The sequence below is a fragment of the Diceros bicornis genome, chromosome 12 (assembly GCF_020826845.1).
Source record: "Diceros bicornis minor isolate mBicDic1 chromosome 12, mDicBic1.mat.cur, whole genome shotgun sequence".
Taxonomy (NCBI): domain Eukaryota; kingdom Metazoa; phylum Chordata; class Mammalia; order Perissodactyla; family Rhinocerotidae; genus Diceros; species Diceros bicornis.
Window position 1 is genome coordinate 75,400,932 of NC_080751.1, and position 21,185 is coordinate 75,422,116.

General features: G+C 41.2%; 1 protein-coding gene across 1 annotated transcript in view; it reads right to left on the reverse strand.

Moving 5' to 3' along the window:
- The window catches only part of TRAPPC12 (trafficking protein particle complex subunit 12), a 97,322-nt gene that overhangs the window by 42,293 nt on the left and 33,844 nt on the right, over window positions 1-21,185 (reverse strand). Inside the window, exons 4-5 of the mRNA XM_058551854.1 lie at window positions 15,211-15,324; window positions 13,312-13,450 (exon numbers count right to left, since the gene is read on the reverse strand). Coding sequence (XP_058407837.1) covers window positions 13,312-13,450; window positions 15,211-15,324 — 253 coding nt within the window. The remainder of the gene's footprint in view (window positions 1-13,311; window positions 13,451-15,210; window positions 15,325-21,185) is intronic.

The window sequence follows — 21,185 nt, forward strand, 5'->3', positions numbered from 1 at the left end:
AAAAATAAACAAAACCCAAAGCTGGGTCTTTGACAAAAATCAATAAAATTTTAAATCTCTAGACAGGCTAACCAAGAAAAAAGAGAGATGACATGAATTAACTAATATCAGAAATGAAAGAGGGGTCATCATTACTGATCACATGGACATTAAAAGGATAATAAAGAAGTATTATAAACAACTCTATGTCCACAAATTTTATAACTTAGATGAAATGGACAAATTCCTTAAAGGACAAATCTAGTAAAACTCACATGAGAAACAGATAATCTGAATAGGCCAATTATCTATTTAAATATTAAATCAATAAGTAACAACTTTCCAAAAAAGAAAGCACCAGGCCTAAATGGTTTCACTGGTGAATTCTACCAAACATTTAAGGAAGAAATCATACCAATTCTTTACAATCTCTGCCAGAAAATAGAAGCAGAGGGGATACTTCTTAATTCATTCTATGAGGCAAGCATTACCCTAATACCCAAACCAGACAAAGATATTACAAGAAAGGAAAACTACAGACCAATATGGCTCATAAACATAGATACAAAAATCCTCAACAAAAGTAGTGAATCCAATCCAACTAAATCAAATCCAACAAAAAACTGGCAAACCAAATCTAACAGTGTAAGAAAAGAACTATACACTACGACCACGTGGGATTTATTCCAGGTATGCAAGGCTGGTCCAATACTCAAAAAATCGATTAGGGCTGGGCCCGTGGCTTAGCGGTTGGGTGCTCACACTCCGCTGCTGGCGGCCGGGGTTCGGATCCCGGGTGCACACCGACGCGCCGCTTCTCTGGCCATGCTGAGGCCGTGTCCCACATACAACAACTAGAAGGATGTGCAGCTATGACATACAACTATCTACTGGGGCTTTGGGGGAAAATAAATAAATAAATAAAATTATTAAAAAAAAAAATCGATTACTATAACCCATCACATCAAATAGCCCAAACAAGAAAAATCACATGATATATCAATAGATGCAGAAAAAGCATTTGACAAAATACAACACCCATTCATAAAAACTCTCAGCAAACTAGAAATAGAGGGAAACTTCCACAACTTGATATAGAATATCTACACAAACCTATAGCTAACATCATACTTAATGGTGAGAAACTAGATGCTTTCCCCCTAAGATCAAGAATAAGGCAAGGATGTCCTCTTTTTACCACTCCTATTGAACATCATCCTGGAAGTCCTAACTAATGCAATAAGACAAGAAAAGGAAAAAGATATACAGATTGGGAAGGAAGAAATAAAACTGTCTTTGCAGATGTCAAGCTCGTCCATGTAGAAAATCCCAAAGGACTGACAAAAAAAACCTCCTAAACCAATAAGCAATTAAAGGTCATAGGATACAAGGTTAAGATACAAAAGTTAACTGGTTTCCAACATACCAGCAGTGAACAACTGGAATTTGAAATTAAGAACACAATACGATTTACATTAGCATCAAAAGAAATGAAATAGATATAAACCTGGCAAAATATGTACAAGATCTATATGAGGAAAACTATAAAGCTCTGAGGAAAGAAATCAGAGAAGATCTGAATAAACAGAGAGATAGCCATGTTAATGGATAGGAAGACTCAATATTGCCAAGATCTCAGTTCTTCACAACTTGATCTATAGATTCAAAGCAATCACAATCAAAATTCTCACGTTATTTTGTGGATATTGACAAACTGATTCTAAAGCTTCTGTGAAGGGCCGGCCCCGTGGCTTAGCGGTTAAGTGCGCGCGCTCTGCTGCTGGCGGCGGGTTTGGCTCCCGGGCGTGCACCAACGTGCCGCTTCTCCGGCCATGCTGAGGCCGCGTCCCACATACAGCAACTAGAAGGATGTGCAGCTATGACATACAACTATCTACTGGGGCTTTGGGGAGAAAAATAAATAAATAAATAAAATTAAATAAATAAATAAATAAATAAAGCTTCTGTGAAGAGGCAAAAGACCATAAATATCCAACACAATATTTAAAAGAAGAACACAGCTGGAGGACAGACACTACCCACCTTTAATACTTACTGTAAAGCCACTGTAATAAAGACTGTGTGATACCGGCAAAAGAATAGACAAATACATCAACGGACAGAAATGAGATCCCAGAAATAGACCTCACAAATACAGTCAACTCATCTTTGACAAAAAAGCAATGGTAATTCAATGGAGAAAGGATAGTGTTTTCAATAAATAGTGCTGAGACAACTGGACATCCACGTAGAAAAAATGAATCTAAACACAGACCTTATATCCTTCACAAAAATTAACTCAAAATGGATAAAAGACCTAAATGTAAAATGCAAAGCTATGAAACTTTTAGAACAGAACATAAAATCTAGGTGATCTGGGTTTGGTGATAACTTTTTAGGTACAATAACAAAAACAAGATCTATGAAAGAAAAAATGGGACTTCATCAAAATTTAAAACTGCTCTGTGAAAGACCCTAGTAAAGGAACGAGAAGACAAGCCACAGGCTGGGAGAAAATACTGCAAAGCACATATCTGATAAGAGACCTGTAACCAAAATATACAAAGTACTCTTAAAAATCAATTATAAAGAAACAAACAACTCTGGGGCCGGCCCCGTGGCTTAGTGGTTAAGTGCGTGTGCTCCACTGCTGGCGGCCCGGGTTCGGATCCTGGGCGTGCACCAATGCACCGCTTCTCCGGCCACGCTGAGGCCGCATCCCACATACAGCAACTAGAAGGATGTGCAGCTATGACTTACAACTATCCACTGGGGCTTTGGGGGAAAAAAATAAATAAATAAAATTAAAAAAAAAAAAGACACAAACAACTCAATTAATAAATAATAATAAAAGGTACCTCACCAAAGACATACAAATGACAAATAAGCACGTGAAAAGATGCTCCACGTCATACGTCATTAGGGAACGGCAAACTGCAAATTACAACAACAATGCAATACCACTGGACACCTATTAGAATGGCTAAAATCCAAAACACTGAGAACACCAAATGCTGGTGAAGATGTGGAGCAACAGGAACTCCTGCTCACTGTTGGTGGGAATGCCAAATGGTACAGCCACTTTGGAAGATAGCCTGGTAGTTACTTATAAAACTAAACATAGGCTTATCATATGATCCAGAAATCATGCTCCTAGGTATTTACCCAAGTAACTTAAAAACTTATGTCCACACAAAAACTTGCACAAGAATGTTTATAGCAACTTTATTCATAATTGCCCCAAAATGGAAGCAACCAAGATGTCTTTCAATAGGTGAATGGATAAATAAACTGTGGAATATCCATACAATGGAATATTTTTCAGTAATAAAAAGAAAAGTGCTAGCAAATCACAGACACAGAGGAACCTTAAATGCACATTGCGAAGTAAAAAAAGCCAGTGTGAAAAAGATTCATATTGTACAATTCCAACAATAAGACAATCCAGAAAAGGCAAAACTATGAAGACAGTAAAAAGATCAGTGGTTGCCAGATGCTGGGGGGAAGGGAAGGATGAACAAGCAGAGCACAAAGGACTTTTAGTGCAGTGAAACTACTCTGTATGATGCAATAATGGTGGATACATGTTGTTATACATTTTCCAAACCCACAGAATGTACAACACCAAGAGTAAATTCTAAGCTGTGGACTTTAACAATGATATGCCAATCAATACTGGTTCATCTATTATAACAAATGTACCACATGAATGCAAAATGTTAATAGATGTTAATAATGCAAGATATTAACAAAAATACTGTGTGCAGGAGGAGAGAGGGTATATGAAACTTTCTGTACTATCTGTTCAACTTTTCTGTAAATCTGAAAGAGTTCTAAAAAATAAAGATTATTAATTAAAAAAAAGGAGATAAACCCAACTGCATATAGAATTTAGTATACAACAAAGACAGTATCACCAAATTATTGGAAGGAAAATGTAATTTTTAATAAGCACTGTTGGCATATGTAGATGGCCACATGAAAAAAGATAAAATCAGATCTATTTGCTAGGGGAAAAGATAAGGACTGTGTTCTTGGGGTTTCAAACTGGAACTTAAAATATTTTTTTCTTAGAAATATTAAATATGGCAGCCTGCTACAGCTGAAAGGTAATATTAGTACTCTATCCAAGGTACATTTAACAGTTAAATAGGCTTTTGTGAGCCGACCTAAGGACTTAACTAGGTATAGCCTTAATTCTATGGAAAGTACTTTCCAAGTACCAAGTACTTTGTACATGAACTTTTGGAATATAACTACTCAGAGCATGCGGTTTGTTTGTATAGTTAAACCATAGAAAAGTGGTCTGTAGTTTGATGATGTTATAAAAATGTAATTTTCTATATGGTATGTATAGCTTCAACGTTAACAGCTTTGAATGAAATACTTATTTTTAGCCTAAAGAGATGAAAAGTAGATTAAAGGAAAGCTATTTTAATTAACTGCATAAAATTACACAAGTGGGTAAAGGAAGATATCAATACATTTTGAAAAGCAGTTATACATATAAGGTGGACTCAGAGATAACAGGAAACGCTATGGAATCTGAAACCTTGCTTCACAAAGTGGTCCTTTGTCCAGCTGCAATCTCAACCCTGCGACCTTGCCAGAGATGCAGCCTCAGGCCCCGCCCAGACCTACCGCACCAGAAGCTGCACTGACGAGACCCTGGGTGATCTGCGAGCACACTGAAGTTCAAGAAGCACTGCTCGAAACCGTGATCCCACTGATGTGAAATTAAAACTTACTAACCAAAGGCTCTTACGCAATATGATTCACATTTTTATAAACATGTCTCAAAATGCACATCCTAGTTCATTAGGATCAAATTAAAACTTGGAATCAGTACTATACAGAATATTCATTATACAGTCAGCTCTCCGTATCTGTAGGTTCTGCATCTGTGGATGGAAAGGCCTGTGATGGCTGCATCTGTACTGAACGTGTGCAGACTTTTTTCCTTGTCATTATTCCCTAAACAGTACAGTATACTACCAATTTACATTGTACTAGGTAATACAAGTAATCTAGAGATGACAAAGTATACGGAAGGATGTGCGTAGGTTATATGCAAATACTATGCCATCTTATATAAGGGACCAGAGCATCTGTGATTTGGTATCTGCAGGGACCCTGGAACCAATCCCCCCACTCAACCCCCAGATACCAAGGGAGGGGTGACTGTATGTCATGCAAGAAAACTCTCCCTCCTTAGTTGCATGTTGTTTCCTTGCTATCTCCTACTCTTTTTAAAACAATACAGGCACTTAAAGACTAACCAGGGCTAAGAGAAAGGAAACTGAAGAAACTGTGAGTCTGTCCCAGCCTCTACTGAGGACAGAGGTGAACTGCCCTCTGTCCTGAAGCCCAGAGCTGGCAGAGATGGATGGTGGTTCAACACTTCTTTCAACACAAGATTTCTCAGGTCCCTTCAGCCTCGGGTGTAGAGCAGCTCTTTGCTGCTTTTTAGGAGGGAAACTACATTGGTGAACAAAATCTACCCATTTCTTCCTTGGATGTGGGGCACATGGTGAATAAAATCACGGATAAAACTAACATTAATGTAGCAAAATTCTTTCAGAATTAAATTTTAACATGTTTTTTAAAAAGAAAAAATTTTAATGTTAGTTTTTAAATATCAGCGTGTCCTCCCCGGCCCCTGATGTAACAGTAAAAAGCTGACAACTCTACGAAACTTCTGGACTGCTTGTTTCCGTTACCGCTGACTGCTCCTGCATTCAGTCGTTCGGTTCTCCCGTCCAGAGAGAACACGGAAGCCTAGAAGAATCTGCTGGGAGCTCTGTGAGGGGGAAGCACTGCTGCCTCCCTGCCGACCGCACCGGCCCCTCCCAGGGTCTTCGCTGTGTGCACGGTCTCAGGTAAACAGACAGCCCTGTCCTGATTCGACAGCCCCTCCGCAGCACCCACACCAGACCGCCAGCGGGGAGCTCTGGGCAGCGTGCATGCAGGACAGATGCTGTTGGCAGGTGACACCCAACGTGCCTCCCTGTGACTCCGTGCAGGCAGCTGCCAACAGAAAGAGGGTGAGTGAGAAAGAGCTAGTTCCAGCCTCTTCCTCAAACACATTGTCTTTCCTGAGACTCTTAGAGAGATCTGGAAGAAAGCTGGGACTCAAGCAGGACCAAGGCCTCCTCCCCTTCTCTCCTGGTACCACTGAAAAGGTTTTGTACAGCTGAAACATCTCAAAGAAAGAAAATCAAGAGGCAAGCACACACAGCCTCACGTGAAAGAGAAAAATGAAACAAACTACATCAGAGAGAAAACACTCCTTCCCGGAAAAAATACACTGTCCATAGAGTCAAACAAGAGACAGCAGCAGCTGGAGAAACACTGCCTGGTAACTCCAGCCTGAACATGTGGAGTGACAGACACTTACGCAGCAGGTCTTAGGTGCTGAACGCAAGGCGAGGCACTGGGTATACAAAACGAGGGACATACGACCACTGTCCCTAAGTAAACCCTCAACCTCTTCAATAAAATACAGGCACAACCTGCTTCAGCGTAATTCAGGCTTTTCCTAACAATGCTGTATATACCTAGTTTTATTTGTTTTAAAAAAATGCAGATAAAAGTCCCTTTAAACTGCTTCTCTCAGTCCAGCCAAATGCAGCCCCCTGTGTCTGAAGCATCACACCAGGAGTCAGTGAAATCCTTAATGCCGAGCAGCCTCAAGCAAGATGCAATATGCACAGCTTTCACACTAGCCTGGAGTCCTTCTCTCTCCCGCAGGGAGAGCGCGACCTGAAAAAAATGGCTAGTCAAAATCTGTAAGAAAAAATAATTCCTAGTGGATCTGTTTTTCTGGAAGATCCCCATGCACAGTCATGACCTGCCAAAATCTAGGTTGGTATAAATACTGTAGAAGTGTTCTCATTCATCATTTAGAACACATTAAATGAAAATACTCCTACCAAATTCATTGTATACAGTCCCCTGTAGTGCTGCAAATCCACACTGCCACCACAGAGAGTCAGAGAGGAAGGCACCAGAAATTAACCGGGCCTCTGCGCCTGGCAGTGAAAAATGAATGAAAAAAAGAGAAGCAATTTTAGCTTCACTTCCATTGGGTACGCCACCCTCTTCAGCAGGTGCAGTACTCTTCTGCAGTGAGGAGATGGTCTGGGCCTCCCATCATGTCCTTGCTGTGTGTGCCGGGCGGATGGAGTCCTCTCTGAATCTTTCTGTCACCAGCACAACAGGGCAGGGGTACCGGGACATGGCCAAGCTGCCATGAGGCCTGAGTGTGTGGACACAATGTCGCACGACCCCCGCGGATGTCCAGCAGAGAGCACACTACAGGATCCCACTGACCCTCTGCCCAGCGTTAACAGGCTCCCTCTTTCCCCACCAGACAGACGTTCTAAGGAAGTTTGCCTGGGCATTTGTCTCACTTTCACGTCCTGCAGGACCTCCGCTGGGATTGCTGCTCTGCACTTGTTTCCCTTGACACCTCCCGCCACCTTGCCTGTCTCCGCAAGCCTCTCCGTATTCTCTGATGTGCACGACAGCCCATGCAGGAGCCGTATCATCGGTATCCCTCTTCTTGCTGCTCGATCATCAGGACACAGGTTAGTGGATGCCTGTGCCTGACAAAGAACACAGTGCCACTCACCCTCACTGTAAAACAACCCTCAACAAAACTACCTTCAACTTCAGTGCTGCATTTCTAAGTCACAAAAACAGACTGAGCGAATCCTAGAGTAAAGTATCCTAGACCCTTATTATTTAAAGGGGTAATTCAGGGGTACTCCTAGAGCCACGAAGCATGAAGGGAAGCTCAGGACTGGACCACAGTGCCTCTGCACACGTCTGAAATGGTCGTGTCTCACGAGGCAGGAGCGGTAAAGGACTGCTCCCTGCAGCACTTCTTGGGTGGAGACAGGTTGAGAGGAGGCCTCCACTCAGGTGTTCTAATGCTAGAAATGGAACACAAAACAGAACATTTCCATATCTTTAATAATTTGTTCTAAGAAAAGACTGGAATGTCAAAGTTCATAAACATGGTGAGCAAAATCAAGAGCAGTAAGATTAATTAACTAGTCTTCTCATATCGAGGAAAATATGCTTCAAATGATAAACACTCAAGAGATCTGGCACAGAGTAACGTCAACTGGAAATCTAACCTAGGCAGAACATGTTGACTCTGAGAGGTGAATTCATTTTGTCATGGAAAACAAAATAAGACACTTGAAATATGAACATTTAATTCTGAGCCATCATGTATGGTTATGTGTTGATAAAAAGTTTCCAAATTTAGTTGAGAACTAGAAATGTGAATTTCATGATTTTGGAGGGAGGGTAGAAAAGCAATGTAGACCCAGTGACAATCTACCTGTACTTACACAGAGGAGTAGACAGCTGAAGGAAGGGTGGAAATTAAGCATCCAATTAAAGTGTTTGTCTCATCAATTGTAGTTTGATTTGGTAATCCATAAGGATTAAGTTCTAAAATAAGACTTCACATGAAATCATTATAGCTCAAATAAACTAAACACACAGATCTGAATTTAGTATTAGAAAAGTCAATGCAGTTCTTAAACAACACAGTGAAGATAATCAAAATATATTTTATTTCCAATAGAAAGATCTTTTGGCTTCATGATTTTCCTCTAGTTGCATAGAAAGTTGACGTGAACTATTTACTGGAGAGTAGTACTCTGAAAATCCAGAGCACTATCTAAGTTTTACATGCCCACTTTCATCACCATTCTTTCTTTTCAACAGGAGAGAGAATTCCAAACAACAGATTACAAAGATGGTACTGGGAGCCTGGGAAAATCTAACCGTCCGACAAGAGGCTGAAATGGGCGCTATCAGGAACGGAGATGCTAACTACATCAGGAATGGACCTTTCATTTTTTTTTTGAAGATAAAAATACAATGAACATGTACAACACCAAGAATCCAAATGTAAACTATGAACATTTGTTAACAATAACTTATCAAAACTGGTTCATCAATATAGCAACAAATGTACCACACCAAAGCAAGATGGTAATAAAAAATATAACGAATGATCTAGTAATATTATCCACGGATGTAATCCCTGTCAACACTTCTCATGCATACAAACCCTAGAGGGGCAGAAGCAGTCTGTTCTAGTGTGATAATTACAAAATAAAAAATTATTAAGTTAAAAGCAAATTAAAGAAAGAAGGCTATTTATTACAGGCATATGAAGAATGACTCTCAAAAGGGAAACAATGTGTAGGGTTTGGAGAGAGATTTTAAAGCCCTAGCAACAGTAATTCTGAAGTTGTCAACAATCAGGACAAACAGAAACACTTTTAATTTTGGGAAAAAGCTGGTGTGCATGACCCCCTTGCCATTCCCACCACCACTCTGGGAGGTGGGGTGGATGTACGCTTCCAAAGAGTGCTGGACGCTCCCTGGGTTGTGACACTGAGGTTCCAGTTTCACTCCTGTGGTTTTGACACCTTCTACCTGCACGGCCAGCACTGATGTGTGACAATTACAGACGGAGGAGCTCGGCAGCCAAGTGTAACCTAACGTGTCAAATCTGCGGCGTGTAGAGGCGTGGGGGACTTCAAGTTAACGAGAAGATGCAGGTAGTCTGCTCACCGTCCCCCACCCCCACGTGGTTTCTAAATAGGAATCTGGGCTTTGAAGAATGTATTCTCACCCCACTGTATGAAGTCTGAGCAAAAGCTTGATACCAGCAGCTCCTACTCCTGAGTTAGAGGGACGGACACACAGCTTACGAAGGCAGGAAGCAATACATGCAGTGGAAGAAGAGCAGAGGAAAAGCGAGGACAGAGATGGAGGGATGAGGAAAGAAAAGGAACGATTAAAGGACCCATGCTCCTCAGGCCTTCGGTGGCTTTGTGGACCCCCCCAAACCACTCAGAACTCGGGGAGTCGGGCCTGGGTCTGTTCAGTGCTCACTGTCATCATTCTCCCTTGTGAACAAGAGGGAGAATTCAAATTAAGAGACAGTGCTGTGAGTATGGAAACACACAGACTTTGTCCTCTGAGAGAGGCTGAAAGTAACTGTAGGAAACAGATAGCATGTCAGAGAAATATATAAGACTACAACACTCTTCCTTTCTTGGATGAAAATTAAAAAAAACAAAAACACTTCATGATTTTTACTCATGATTCATTACGTGTCTCGTTATGAATATTCTGAATGGGTAAAAATTATGCCCAATATTTAAATAAAACATATTAAAGCTCATTCATAAAAGTTATTTATTTGTTTGTATCATTATAGCCTCCTTTTTAAAGCACATTTTAATGACTTGCTGAGCTTATATATTGCAAACTAAAATGAAATGAATGAATCAAAATCTTACATTTATGCTTATTACACATAAAATGAGAAGAAAAATCAGTAAACACTCAGCATATCATTGTGGATGAATGTTAACACACTTTAGCTAAAATATATGTATGATTTACATCTATTTCATAACTTAAATTAGCTGCTTAATGACGCATGGCTACTACCTTCTCTTTATCTGTATCCAGCGCAATTTAATCTCAGGCGGAACTGGAAGCGTGCTTTCTAGTCTGTGCATCCCCAGGAAACAATGTCCTCCAAGCGGAGGGGAAAGATGACAGGGAGTTCTGCACCCGAACCCAAGGATTTTATTCCTTATTTTACAGGAAGCGCAGCGTCATCTCCATCAAACCTCTCTCCCTGAAGATGAGTGGGCAGCGTGGCCGAGTCTGCGGGACTCCACCACACAGACAGCATAGGCTCATAAAGCAGGACACCCCGTGACACCAAGCATTCCGAGTGGCGAGGGTTGGCAACCAGTGGGGACCACAGGAATACCCACTTTCCCGTCTCTTATTCATTCTTGAACACGTGTGGTAAATTCAGAAGCAGCTGGTGTATGAACAGTCACTCTGAACCTAAAATTCACGTGGACCTCAACAGGAAAGGAAGTCAGAGCATTTTGTGCCGCTGTGTGCTTTAGGATGCCTGCTGGTTTAGAGGCACTAAGAGATGGGTCTGTGTGCTCAAAGTTCTGAGTTTTTGTTAGCAGCAGACAAAATATCAATGTCAGCTGCCAACGCCCAGACGAGCAAGCACGATCAGGCGGGAGGGACAGGGCCAGTGGAGGAGGTGCTCGGCTGCAGTCAGGCGGAGTGGGAAGAAACTTTCTGGGGTGGAAGTCTGCTCTCTGCCTTCTATGGAAGGGACGGACCACCAAGGCTAGAAAGTGTAGATGAGAAAGTAACACTGCTGATTTACAAGCTAGAGACGTATCCCCCGAATAACCAGGAGAGGGCCATGCCTCTCCACATGCCACGTTTCACATTTCCCGTGCGCGGGAGGATGTGGGGCTCACCCACACGCCTGGTGGACAGATGAGACTTACTCATGAAGAGAGAGGATGCACACAGCTTACTCCCCACTCACCGAGCTTAGGACTGCATCGGGGCTTCCTGGACTGCAGTGTGGGAGGAGAAACATTCTGAGAGAGGAGGTAAAGATGTGTCTACGTGACCTACGCAGATACAAGCCAGACTCTAGTACAGCAGCAGCCCGGCTGAGCGAGCAAGCCTGAGAGCCCCCTTATCCACTCCTTCCACCGTGGGCCACCCCAGGGCCGCTGGGTGTGCTCCTGAATGCACCGCTCACGAGGGCTCTTGGCTTTTGTCTGTTCTCCCCCTGTACCTGACAGGCCACTGGGTGGTCACAAGCTTTACAAATTCAGGACTGGGCCTTGCTGTCCCCCTCCTGACTCAGTCTACCCTGCCTCACTGGTTCACTTCCACTCCCATCAAACAGCCCAGTCAAGACAATCGCTCTGATTTCTGCCCTGTGTTAGCATGAAAACTTATCTTTTTCCACCTTTTTTTTTCTACAGGGCTAAGTTCCCTTAGTCAGACGGAATAAACAGAATTGTAATAGTAGTGAGGCTAAAAGGTCTAAGAGTATCCTGTGCTGAAAATCCTCCTTCAAGTCTGGAGAAACCCAGGTGACACAGAGAATTCCTGTCAACCTTGTTTTGTGAAAGGTAAAGACGACAAAGAATAAAGCACTGAGAAGAGAGCTTCCTCCTTCCCCATGTCCCCTCCACAGATGTAGGATCTGAGTTTTAAGGAAAAACAGCACAAAAAGAAGTTGAGAAATGTGCTTTTACTTCTAGTCTTCTCAGTTCATCTATTTACCTACTAATATCAACCAGGTTAAGATGATGACTTATTTTTTGAAACTTCTATGGCAATTATTATCTTCATTATTAACCAGGACTTTGTATTCCATTGTACTGTTATTATCTTATATTTTCTACCTCCAGTTAGGCTCTGTGTTTCCCTTTTTGTAGCTCCACTCTGTTGCACCCACAAATGCTAACCAGCTGATCTTAGGAAAGATGGCAGTACTCTACAGAGTGTTACTGATGAATTAAGAACAGAATAAGAAAAACAGCCAATGCAGTAATTACTACATGCCAGCCACTTCTAAGCAACTACATATATGAACTCATGTAATCTTTAAGACACGTGGCAAGAAGGACAGTTATCATCCCTGTCACACCGACAAGGACACTGGGGCACAGAGACGCTGAATCACCTGCCCAGGTTCCCATAAGAGGAAGTGGAGCAGCCAGGATCTCCCAGGAAGTCTGACAGCCCAGCTTTCAGTAGCTCTGCTTATGCTGCCTCTCAGTAGACGTCCTTCCAAAATTGGTTTCTATTTCATGTAAACATTTGATGGGTTTCAAACATATTTATAAAGTTCTCCACCAAGAGACGTGCATTCCACCTCAGGCTGCTATGCCCCAGAAGGCCCTTCGTACCCAGCCCTCTCCCCTCCCCTTCTTATTTCCTGCCACTCTCCAACAATTACCCCATGCTGGAGCCCAGGTTTCCAAACAATGGTGTGACCCATTAGTAGGATGCAACCAGATTTTTAAATAAGTTAAATCAGAATAGAGACTAGTAAAAAAAGGCACAGAATAAGTATTGCTGCATGGATGCTTCTGTTTCATTTCTATGTGTGTATTTGTACTAGGTCACAAGATAAGGTTATTCTTTACTCTGCAGCACGGTCAAAAAGTCTGAATGTCTACCACCCAGTCCTTATACCAAATCTGACTGCTGTTTCACAGCGGGTGCTTGAGAAATGGTTGTTAAAGAACACATGGATGCGTCCATGAGTACACCCAGGTCACGGTATTTAGAAAACTGAGTGAGGTCGTCCTGTGACTCAGGCTTGCTGCTAAACCACGTATTTGATTTTTCAGGACTGGATAAATAAGGAAAACGGAGGATACCGAATTATGTGCAAAGCAAAGCAAAATACATGCCAAGGACCAACCAGCCCCACATTACCTCTCCGCCCAGGGTACACGTGAGGGTAGTATTCATAGTAGAGGTCGGGCTGATCTAGATTTCCAAAGGGCTCAAACTCCATTTCGGCATTCTGGAAAAGGCCCAACTTCACCAGCAGGGCCAGCCTCACAAACCAAAGCTGAAAACACAAAACATAATGGAGACCATAGATTATCTATGTATAGCATGTTCAGAAACTCCTGTTCTTTGTTGATTTGGTATCAGAGCTTGATTTCTAATATATTAAAACCAGGACTAAAGTAACTTTCTTTGCACATTTGCATAATTACATGTTTATAAAAATACTCAAGTTTAATAACAACAATGTTAAGTGATTTTATTTGCTTCAACTTAACTCAACAATACTTACTGAGCAGGGTGTGTGTGCAAAGTACTGTGCTAGGTATCCTGAAGGTAAGAACAGACCATCCCCTCCCTAGAGAAGAGTATAATCTGGGGGGTGAGAGGACACTGAAGTGAGGACACAGAAATGAGTCAAGTGGAGAGGGAAGGGACAGCAAAGAAGGTCAGGAGTGGGGGTGGGGGAGGCCCGGCGGAGAGTACGGAGTCTCCACAGGCAGAGGCTGAGGAGGGGCCTGTGGGACGGCGGCAGGACACAGGCAGGGAGGGAGTCCATGTGTGTGAGCAGTCAGCTCCGAGAGGCCAGAACACAGAGCACCTTCAAGAAAATGATGGGAAGTCAAACGAGAGAGCTACAGAGTCAGAGCCTTTGAGAACTAGAAGGTACCTCAGAAATGACCTGGTTCTGTCGCATTTTACCAATGAGAAAAACAAGGCTCAAAAAGAAGGGACTGCTCCAGATTACACAGCAAGGAACAGAATGAAAAGGTGGGCATCAGAGGAGTGAACATCCTCTTCAACATGCCTTGCTGTTGACGGCCATGTGTCAGGGCTGGTCATAGGCGAGGAGGTTACATTTAACTTGGCCGGCAATGGGAGGCTACTCAGCGATTCTGAGCAGGAAAGTGGGTGATCAAACTGTGCTTTAAGAAGATTATTTCACAGCAGCTTACTGAATGACTGTGAATAGAGACCTGAAATCAGTTCACGCAGGAGGCTGAAGCAACACTCCAGTGAGGGCCTGGGCTGGGTGGTGATGGGTCTGAGAGATTTGGAAGAAAAATCCCTAAGATTTAGCATCCCCAGCTGGAGAGGTGAGGGGGGGACGCAGCATGTACAGTCGGTGCTGCTCCTCTGACCTCCCCACCCACCGTCGTTGCAGTGCAAAAGCTGAGGGAACAGGGGCTTGCTTGAAACACCGGCACCATCAGGCCCCCAGAGTCAGTCCCCTCAGGAGCTCCTCATGGTGCTGGCGTCTGGTGGATTCTGGGGATTCCCGTGTAAGTCAGAGCAACAGTTAGAAAACTCCCCCCGGAAGGGAAGAGCTTAAGGATTCCTGCAGCTCTTCCGACTCGTCAGAGGGTTTCCTTTCGTTCACAACTCTATTTCCTGCGTTCCTTTTTTTTTTAAATTTTAGAGCAACTAAACACGACACTGGGGAGAGCAGACACACCGCCCAGCGCACGTCCCGCCTGTGGGTCATGCACATCACTGTTTCCTCCAGGCCCAGACAGGCCTCGAACCCTTCACAACCCAGGGTTTTCACAACCACAAGGGCAGCCCCCCTCGTGGCCTCACTGTGAGTGTGGCCCGAGCCTTTGGGGTGTGGAGGCCGCTTGGTCACAGGACAGAGTGAGAACTCTAGTTCACACCAGTATAATCAGGAAATGAAGAACCAGAGTGACTTCACACTGAGATCCAATTCGGGATACGAAAATCCATTGTTGGTTCTCAAACTGTTCCTACTGGCTTGAGTGGCCACGGTCCCTTCCATGTCCCCAAATGATGACAAGCCAGAGAACAAGTCAGGGGCTGTACCTGCAGTGAGTCTGCTGTGTGGCTGGTAGGCAGCCCGCTCTTGCCGTAGCCCTGGCCGTGGGCTGTGAGGAGGCGCCCGCACAGGTCCACTGCTGCCCTCCAGTTTTTGCAGCTCTGTAAGACAGCGGAATACGTAACCAAAAACACTGCCGCTCAAACATGCCGGTGCTCGCTGTGCTGGACGCAGCTCCATCGCCATTAGTGATGGTGACGAGGCCAGACAGCTGCCAGCACCGAGAACACCTTTTGTCAATGCTGCACGTGCAATTAGGCAAGAAGGACGCCAAGCATGAGACGCAGTTCAAGACAAGCAAATCATCAAACTACGAAAATACAACAACTGACAGAACATAGGGAGAATTTTTGTTTGAAATCTCTCCCGTACCCCCAAGAAAGACTGCTTTCTTTTTTAGCAAGATAACTCTATCTTGTGATTTTTATCAATTTAAAATCAATAACTTAATTTTATGCTGTGTTGGATATATTTGTATCTGTAAGATCTGCATGTGACTATAAGTGGTTTTGTATGTTTGACATGATTCTATTTTAACAATATAAAAAAAAATCACTGAACTATGCTAGTGTGACATCTTATAGGCCAGTTGTGCCCATAACACACAGCATACTTTCATATGACGACTTGAACTGCAGAAACCCTGGCTGATGTTGACATATTGGCTCATCAATTTGGACTTACTGTGTTTATCTTTGCCCTAATGCAATAAACAAAGGAGGGCTGCTATGCAAATCAATGGGAAAATATGGGAAAAGGACTGCTGATAACAGTTTCAGATCATGTGGCTAGTACAATATGTTTTTAAAGACTCTTTAATATTGGAAAATGCTTCAGATAGGATGTACAGTAACAAAAAGATACAAAATCACGAGTATCATATGAAATTTTATGTAGTATATATACCCAAATACATACCTATCTGTTCATACTCATACATAGACACTGCATATATACACACACAGATACTAAAATGTTAACAGATAGTGGTTACATAAATGATTTCTTTTCAACTCTTCTGAACTAAGAACACGTTGTTTATAAAGTGAGGAAACAGTGGTTTGTGAATTAAAGGGCAGGCCGCACACCTACTGGAACAGCACGCTTGCAGACGAGGCTTTTCTGTCCTGGCTGTCTGCAAATGGATGGCGTGCATGTCCACCTGTGTCCCACACAGTGGGGGCCCCAGAGGGAACACCCTACCCTGTCTCTTACCTAGAACAGTGCTTGCTACACAGGAACAAAATTAATCCTTGTTGAAATAATACATTATTTTTTTTTTTTACCAAGTATGAAGGTGTAAGTTACTACTAAGTATGACAGCTGAAGCATGAGGAAGAGGTTTTTTTCTGACAAAAAATAAATAAATAAAAGATTTAGTTACAGTAGATAAGGAACCACCGACACTATACTGCCCACAGTGAGCCCCACTGCTGATCTATTTGACAGACCTCAAAGGCAAACAGAACGTGTGTGGGTGCAAAAATATATAAATGATCATGGATAGCTGTATATTTTTGAAACAAATAAGAAATACTCATTACACAGTAAGACTCCTATCTTATTTTATATCCACTAGGTATAGATACCCACAACTAATAAAACATTGAAATGTGTAATAAAATTATTTGCAAGCACTTTGCAAATATGAAGTGCCCCATAAATGATTAAAAATAGTCAAATGCGTCATATAAAAAGCCTTCAGCTCTTGCTATGATTTCATATACTAAGATGTGTTTTCTATATTTCAAACCAGATCACCATTAAAAATGAAGCAAAAACCTATCATCTTCATTATTCATTTTTTTAGTAAATTGTTTTAAAAAGTGGCTTCTTTCCTAACTGAAAATAGAAAGCAGAAATGTTTATGCTTCTATTACTGTTTTTCCCAATATAATTTTCTCACAGATTACTGAATATAAAAGATTTCCTCGGATAACTGCCACTATGGACTAAGTGTGCCATTATTAGGCTAAGCCCTTTCCTGATTATATCGCTGGTTTATAAATGACACGTAGTCATATCTAAACAAACCTACACTAACCTGACAGCCACATTTCTAGGAGTCAGAAGAATCTACTTCCTCCAGATAATTAACAACAAAACAGCATGAGGCAGGGAGTCAGCGAGCCTCCTCCCCTATCTGAGGACACTGGCCCAGGGGTAAGGGAGACATACACAAAGCCAGACTTGGACCCAGAACTCATTTTGTTCCACTCAGGAGTACTGCCATGCAGGACCAGAGGTGACTGAGCTCGTCTAATCTCTAAGGTAGATCTAGATTATCTTCTGGTTTGAGAGTCAGACATACTAGTAGAGGAAACTGAGAGACAAGGATGAATTTCCTTGTACTGTACTATAATTTGAAAAGAAAAAAAAGAGGAGAGAACATGAAGAAGTTGTTAGAAAAGTTTACCATTTACAATTTATGCTTCCCCAAATAATTTTTTTTTTCCTGATGAGAGAATACAAAATATTTACTTGGCTACAGTTCAAGTTGCTTTGTATTTCCCAAACATTTCCAGGCACAGGAATATATTTTTAAAATTATTTTATTGAGGTCATAATAGTTTATAACATTGTGAAATTTCAGTTGTACATTATTATTTTTCAATCACCATATATATGTGCCCCTTTACCCCTTATGCCCACCCCCCAACCCCCTTCCCCTCTGGTAACCTCTAATCTGTTCTCTTTGTCCTTGTGTTTGTTTATCTTCTACATATGAGTGAAATCATGCAGTGTTTGTCTTTCTCTGTCTGGGTTATTTTGCTTAACATGATACCCTTAAGGTCCATCTGTGCTGTTGTAAATGGGACGATTTTGTCTTTTTTTATGGCTGAGTAGAATTTCACTGCATATATATATAACACATCTTCTTTATCCATTCATCAGTCGAAGGGCATTTGGGTTGCTTCCACGTCTTGGCTATTGTGAATAATGCTGCAGGGAACATGGGGGTGCATAAGTCTCTCTGAATTGGTGATTTCAAGTTCTTTGGATAAATACCCAGTAGTGGCACGGCTGGGTCATATGGTATTTCTATTTTTAATTTTTTGAAAAATCTCTATACTGTTTTCCATAGTGGCTGTACCAGTTTGCATTCTCACCAGCAGAGTATGAGGGTTCCCTTTTCTCCACACCCTCTCCACCATTTGTTAATTTTTGTCTTGGTAATTATAGCCATTCTAATGGCTATAAGGTGATATCTCATAGTAGTCTTGATTTCCATTTCCCTAATGATTAGTGATGTTAAACATCTCTTCATGTGCCTATTGGCCATCTGTATATCTTCTTTGGAAAAAAGTCTGTTCATATCCTCTGCCCATTTTTCGATTGGGTTGTTTTTTTTTTGTTGAGTTGTGTGAGTTCTTTATATATTTTGGAGATTAACTCCTTATCAGATATATGATTTGCAAATATTTTCTCTCAGTTGGTGGGGTGTCTTTTTGTTTTGTTCCTGGTTTCCTTTCCCTTGCAGAAGCTCTTTAGTCTGATGAAGTCCCATTTGTTTATTAATTCTTTTGTTGCCCTTGCCCAAGCAGACATGGTATTCGAAAAGATGTTTCTAAGACTGACGTCAAAGAGTGTACTGCCTATTTTTTCTTCTAGGAGTTTTATAGTTTCACATCTTACCTTCAAGTCTTTAATCCATTTTGAGTTAATTTTTGTGTATGGTGTACTTTCATTCTTTTGCATGTGGCTGTCCCGTTTTCCCAATACCATTCATTGAATCGACTTTCCTTTCTCCATTCTACGTTCTTGGCTCCTCTGTCGAAGATTAGCTGTCCATAGATGTGTGGTTTTATTTCTGGGCTTTCACTTCTGTTCCATTGATCTCTGTCTCTGTTTTTGTACCAGTACCATGATGTTTTGATTACTTTGGCTTTGTAGTATATTTTGAAGTCAGGGATTGTGATGCCTCCAGCTTTGTTCTTTTTTCTCAGGATTGCTTTAGCTATTCGGGGTCTTTTGTTGCCCTGTATGAATTTTAGCATTCTTTGTTCTATTTCCTTGAAGAATGTCACTAGGATTCTGACTGGGATTGCAATGAATCTGTAGAATGCTTTAGGGAGTATGGACATTTTAACTATGTTTATCCTTCCAATCCATCAGCATGGAATATCATTCCACTTCTTTATGTCATCACTGATTTCTTTCAATAATGTCTTATGGTTTTCATTGTATAGGTCTTTCACCTACTTGGCTAAATTTACTCCTAGATATTTCATTCTTTTCGTTTTGATTATAAATGGGATTGTATTCTTGAGTTACCTTTCTCTTAGTTCGTTATTAGAATATAGAAATGCAACTGGTTTTTGTAAGTTAGTTTTGTACTCTGTAACTTTGCTGTCGTTGTTGATTATTTCTAATGGTTTTCTGATGGATTCTGTAGTGTTTTCTATATATAGAATCATGTTGTCTGCAAACAGTGAGAATTTCACTTCTTCCTTGCCAATTTGGATATCTTTTATTTCTTTTTCTTGCCTAATTGCTCTGGCCAAGACCTCCAGTACTATGTTGAATAAGAGTGGTGAGAGTAGGTACCCTTGTCCTGTTCCTGCTCTCAGAGAGATGGCTCTCAGTTTTTCCCCGTTTAGTATAATGTTGGCTGTGGATTTGTCATATGGCCTTTATTATGTTGAGGTACTTTCCTTCTATACCCATTTTATTGAGAGTTTTTATCATAAATGGATGTTGGATATTGTCAAATGCTTTCTCTGCATCTATTGAGATGATCATGTAGTTTTTATTCCTCATTTTGTTAATGTGGTGTATCACTTTGATTGATCTGTGGATGGTGAACCATCCCTTTGTCCCTGGTATAAATCCCACTTGATCATGGTGCACAATCTTTTTAATGTATTGCTGTATTCGGTTTGCCAATATTTTGTTGAGGATTTTTGCATCTATGTTCATCAGTGATATTGGCCTGTCATTTTCCTTCTTTGTGTTGTCCTTTCCGGCTTTGGGATCAGGGTGATGCTGGCCTCATAGAATGTGTTTGGACGTGTTCTGTCTTCTTCAATTTTTTGGAAGAGTTTGAGAAGGATAGGTATTAAATCTTCTTTGAATGTTTGGTAGAATTCTCCAGAGAAGCCATCTGGTCTTGGATTTTTATTTTGTGGGAGGTTTTTGATTACTGTTTCAACCTCTTTACTTGTGATTGGTCTATTCAGATTCTCTATTTCTCCTTAATTTATTTTTGGGAGGTTGTATGAGTCTAAGTATTTCTTAATTTCTTCTAGATTGTCCAATTTTTTGGCATATGGTTTTTCATAGTACTCTCTTATAATCCTTTGTATTTCTGTGGTATCTGTTGTAATTTCTCCTCTTTCATTTCTGATTTTATTTATTTGAGCTTTCTCTCTCTTTTTTTTAACGAGTCTGGCTAAGGGTTTGTCAATTTTTTTTATCTTCTCAAAGAACCAGCTCTTAGTTTCACTGATCGTTTCTACTGTTTTTTGGTTTCCATTTCATTTATTTCTACTCTAATTTTTATTATTTCCCTCCTTCTGCTGACTTTGGGCTTTGTTTGTTCTTCTTTTTCTAGTTTTGTTAAGTGTAGTTTAAGATTACTTATTTGAGATTTTTCTTGCTTGTTAAGGTGGGCCTGTATTGCTATGAATTTCCCTCTTATGATCACTTTTGCTGCAGCCCATATGAGTTGCTATGGTATATTTTCATTTTCATTTGTCTCCAGACATTTTTTGATTTCTCCTTCAATTTCTTCACTGATCCATTGGTTGTTCAGTAGCATGTTGTTTAGTCTCCACATATCTGTGACTTTCCCAGCTTTTTTCTAGTAGTTGATTTCTAGTTTTACAGCATTGTGGTTGGAAAAGATGCTTGATATGATTTCAATCTTCTTAAGTTTACTGAGACTTGCCTTGTTTCCCAACATATGGTCTATCTTTGAGAATGCTTCATGTGCACTTGAGGAGAATGTATATTCTGCTGT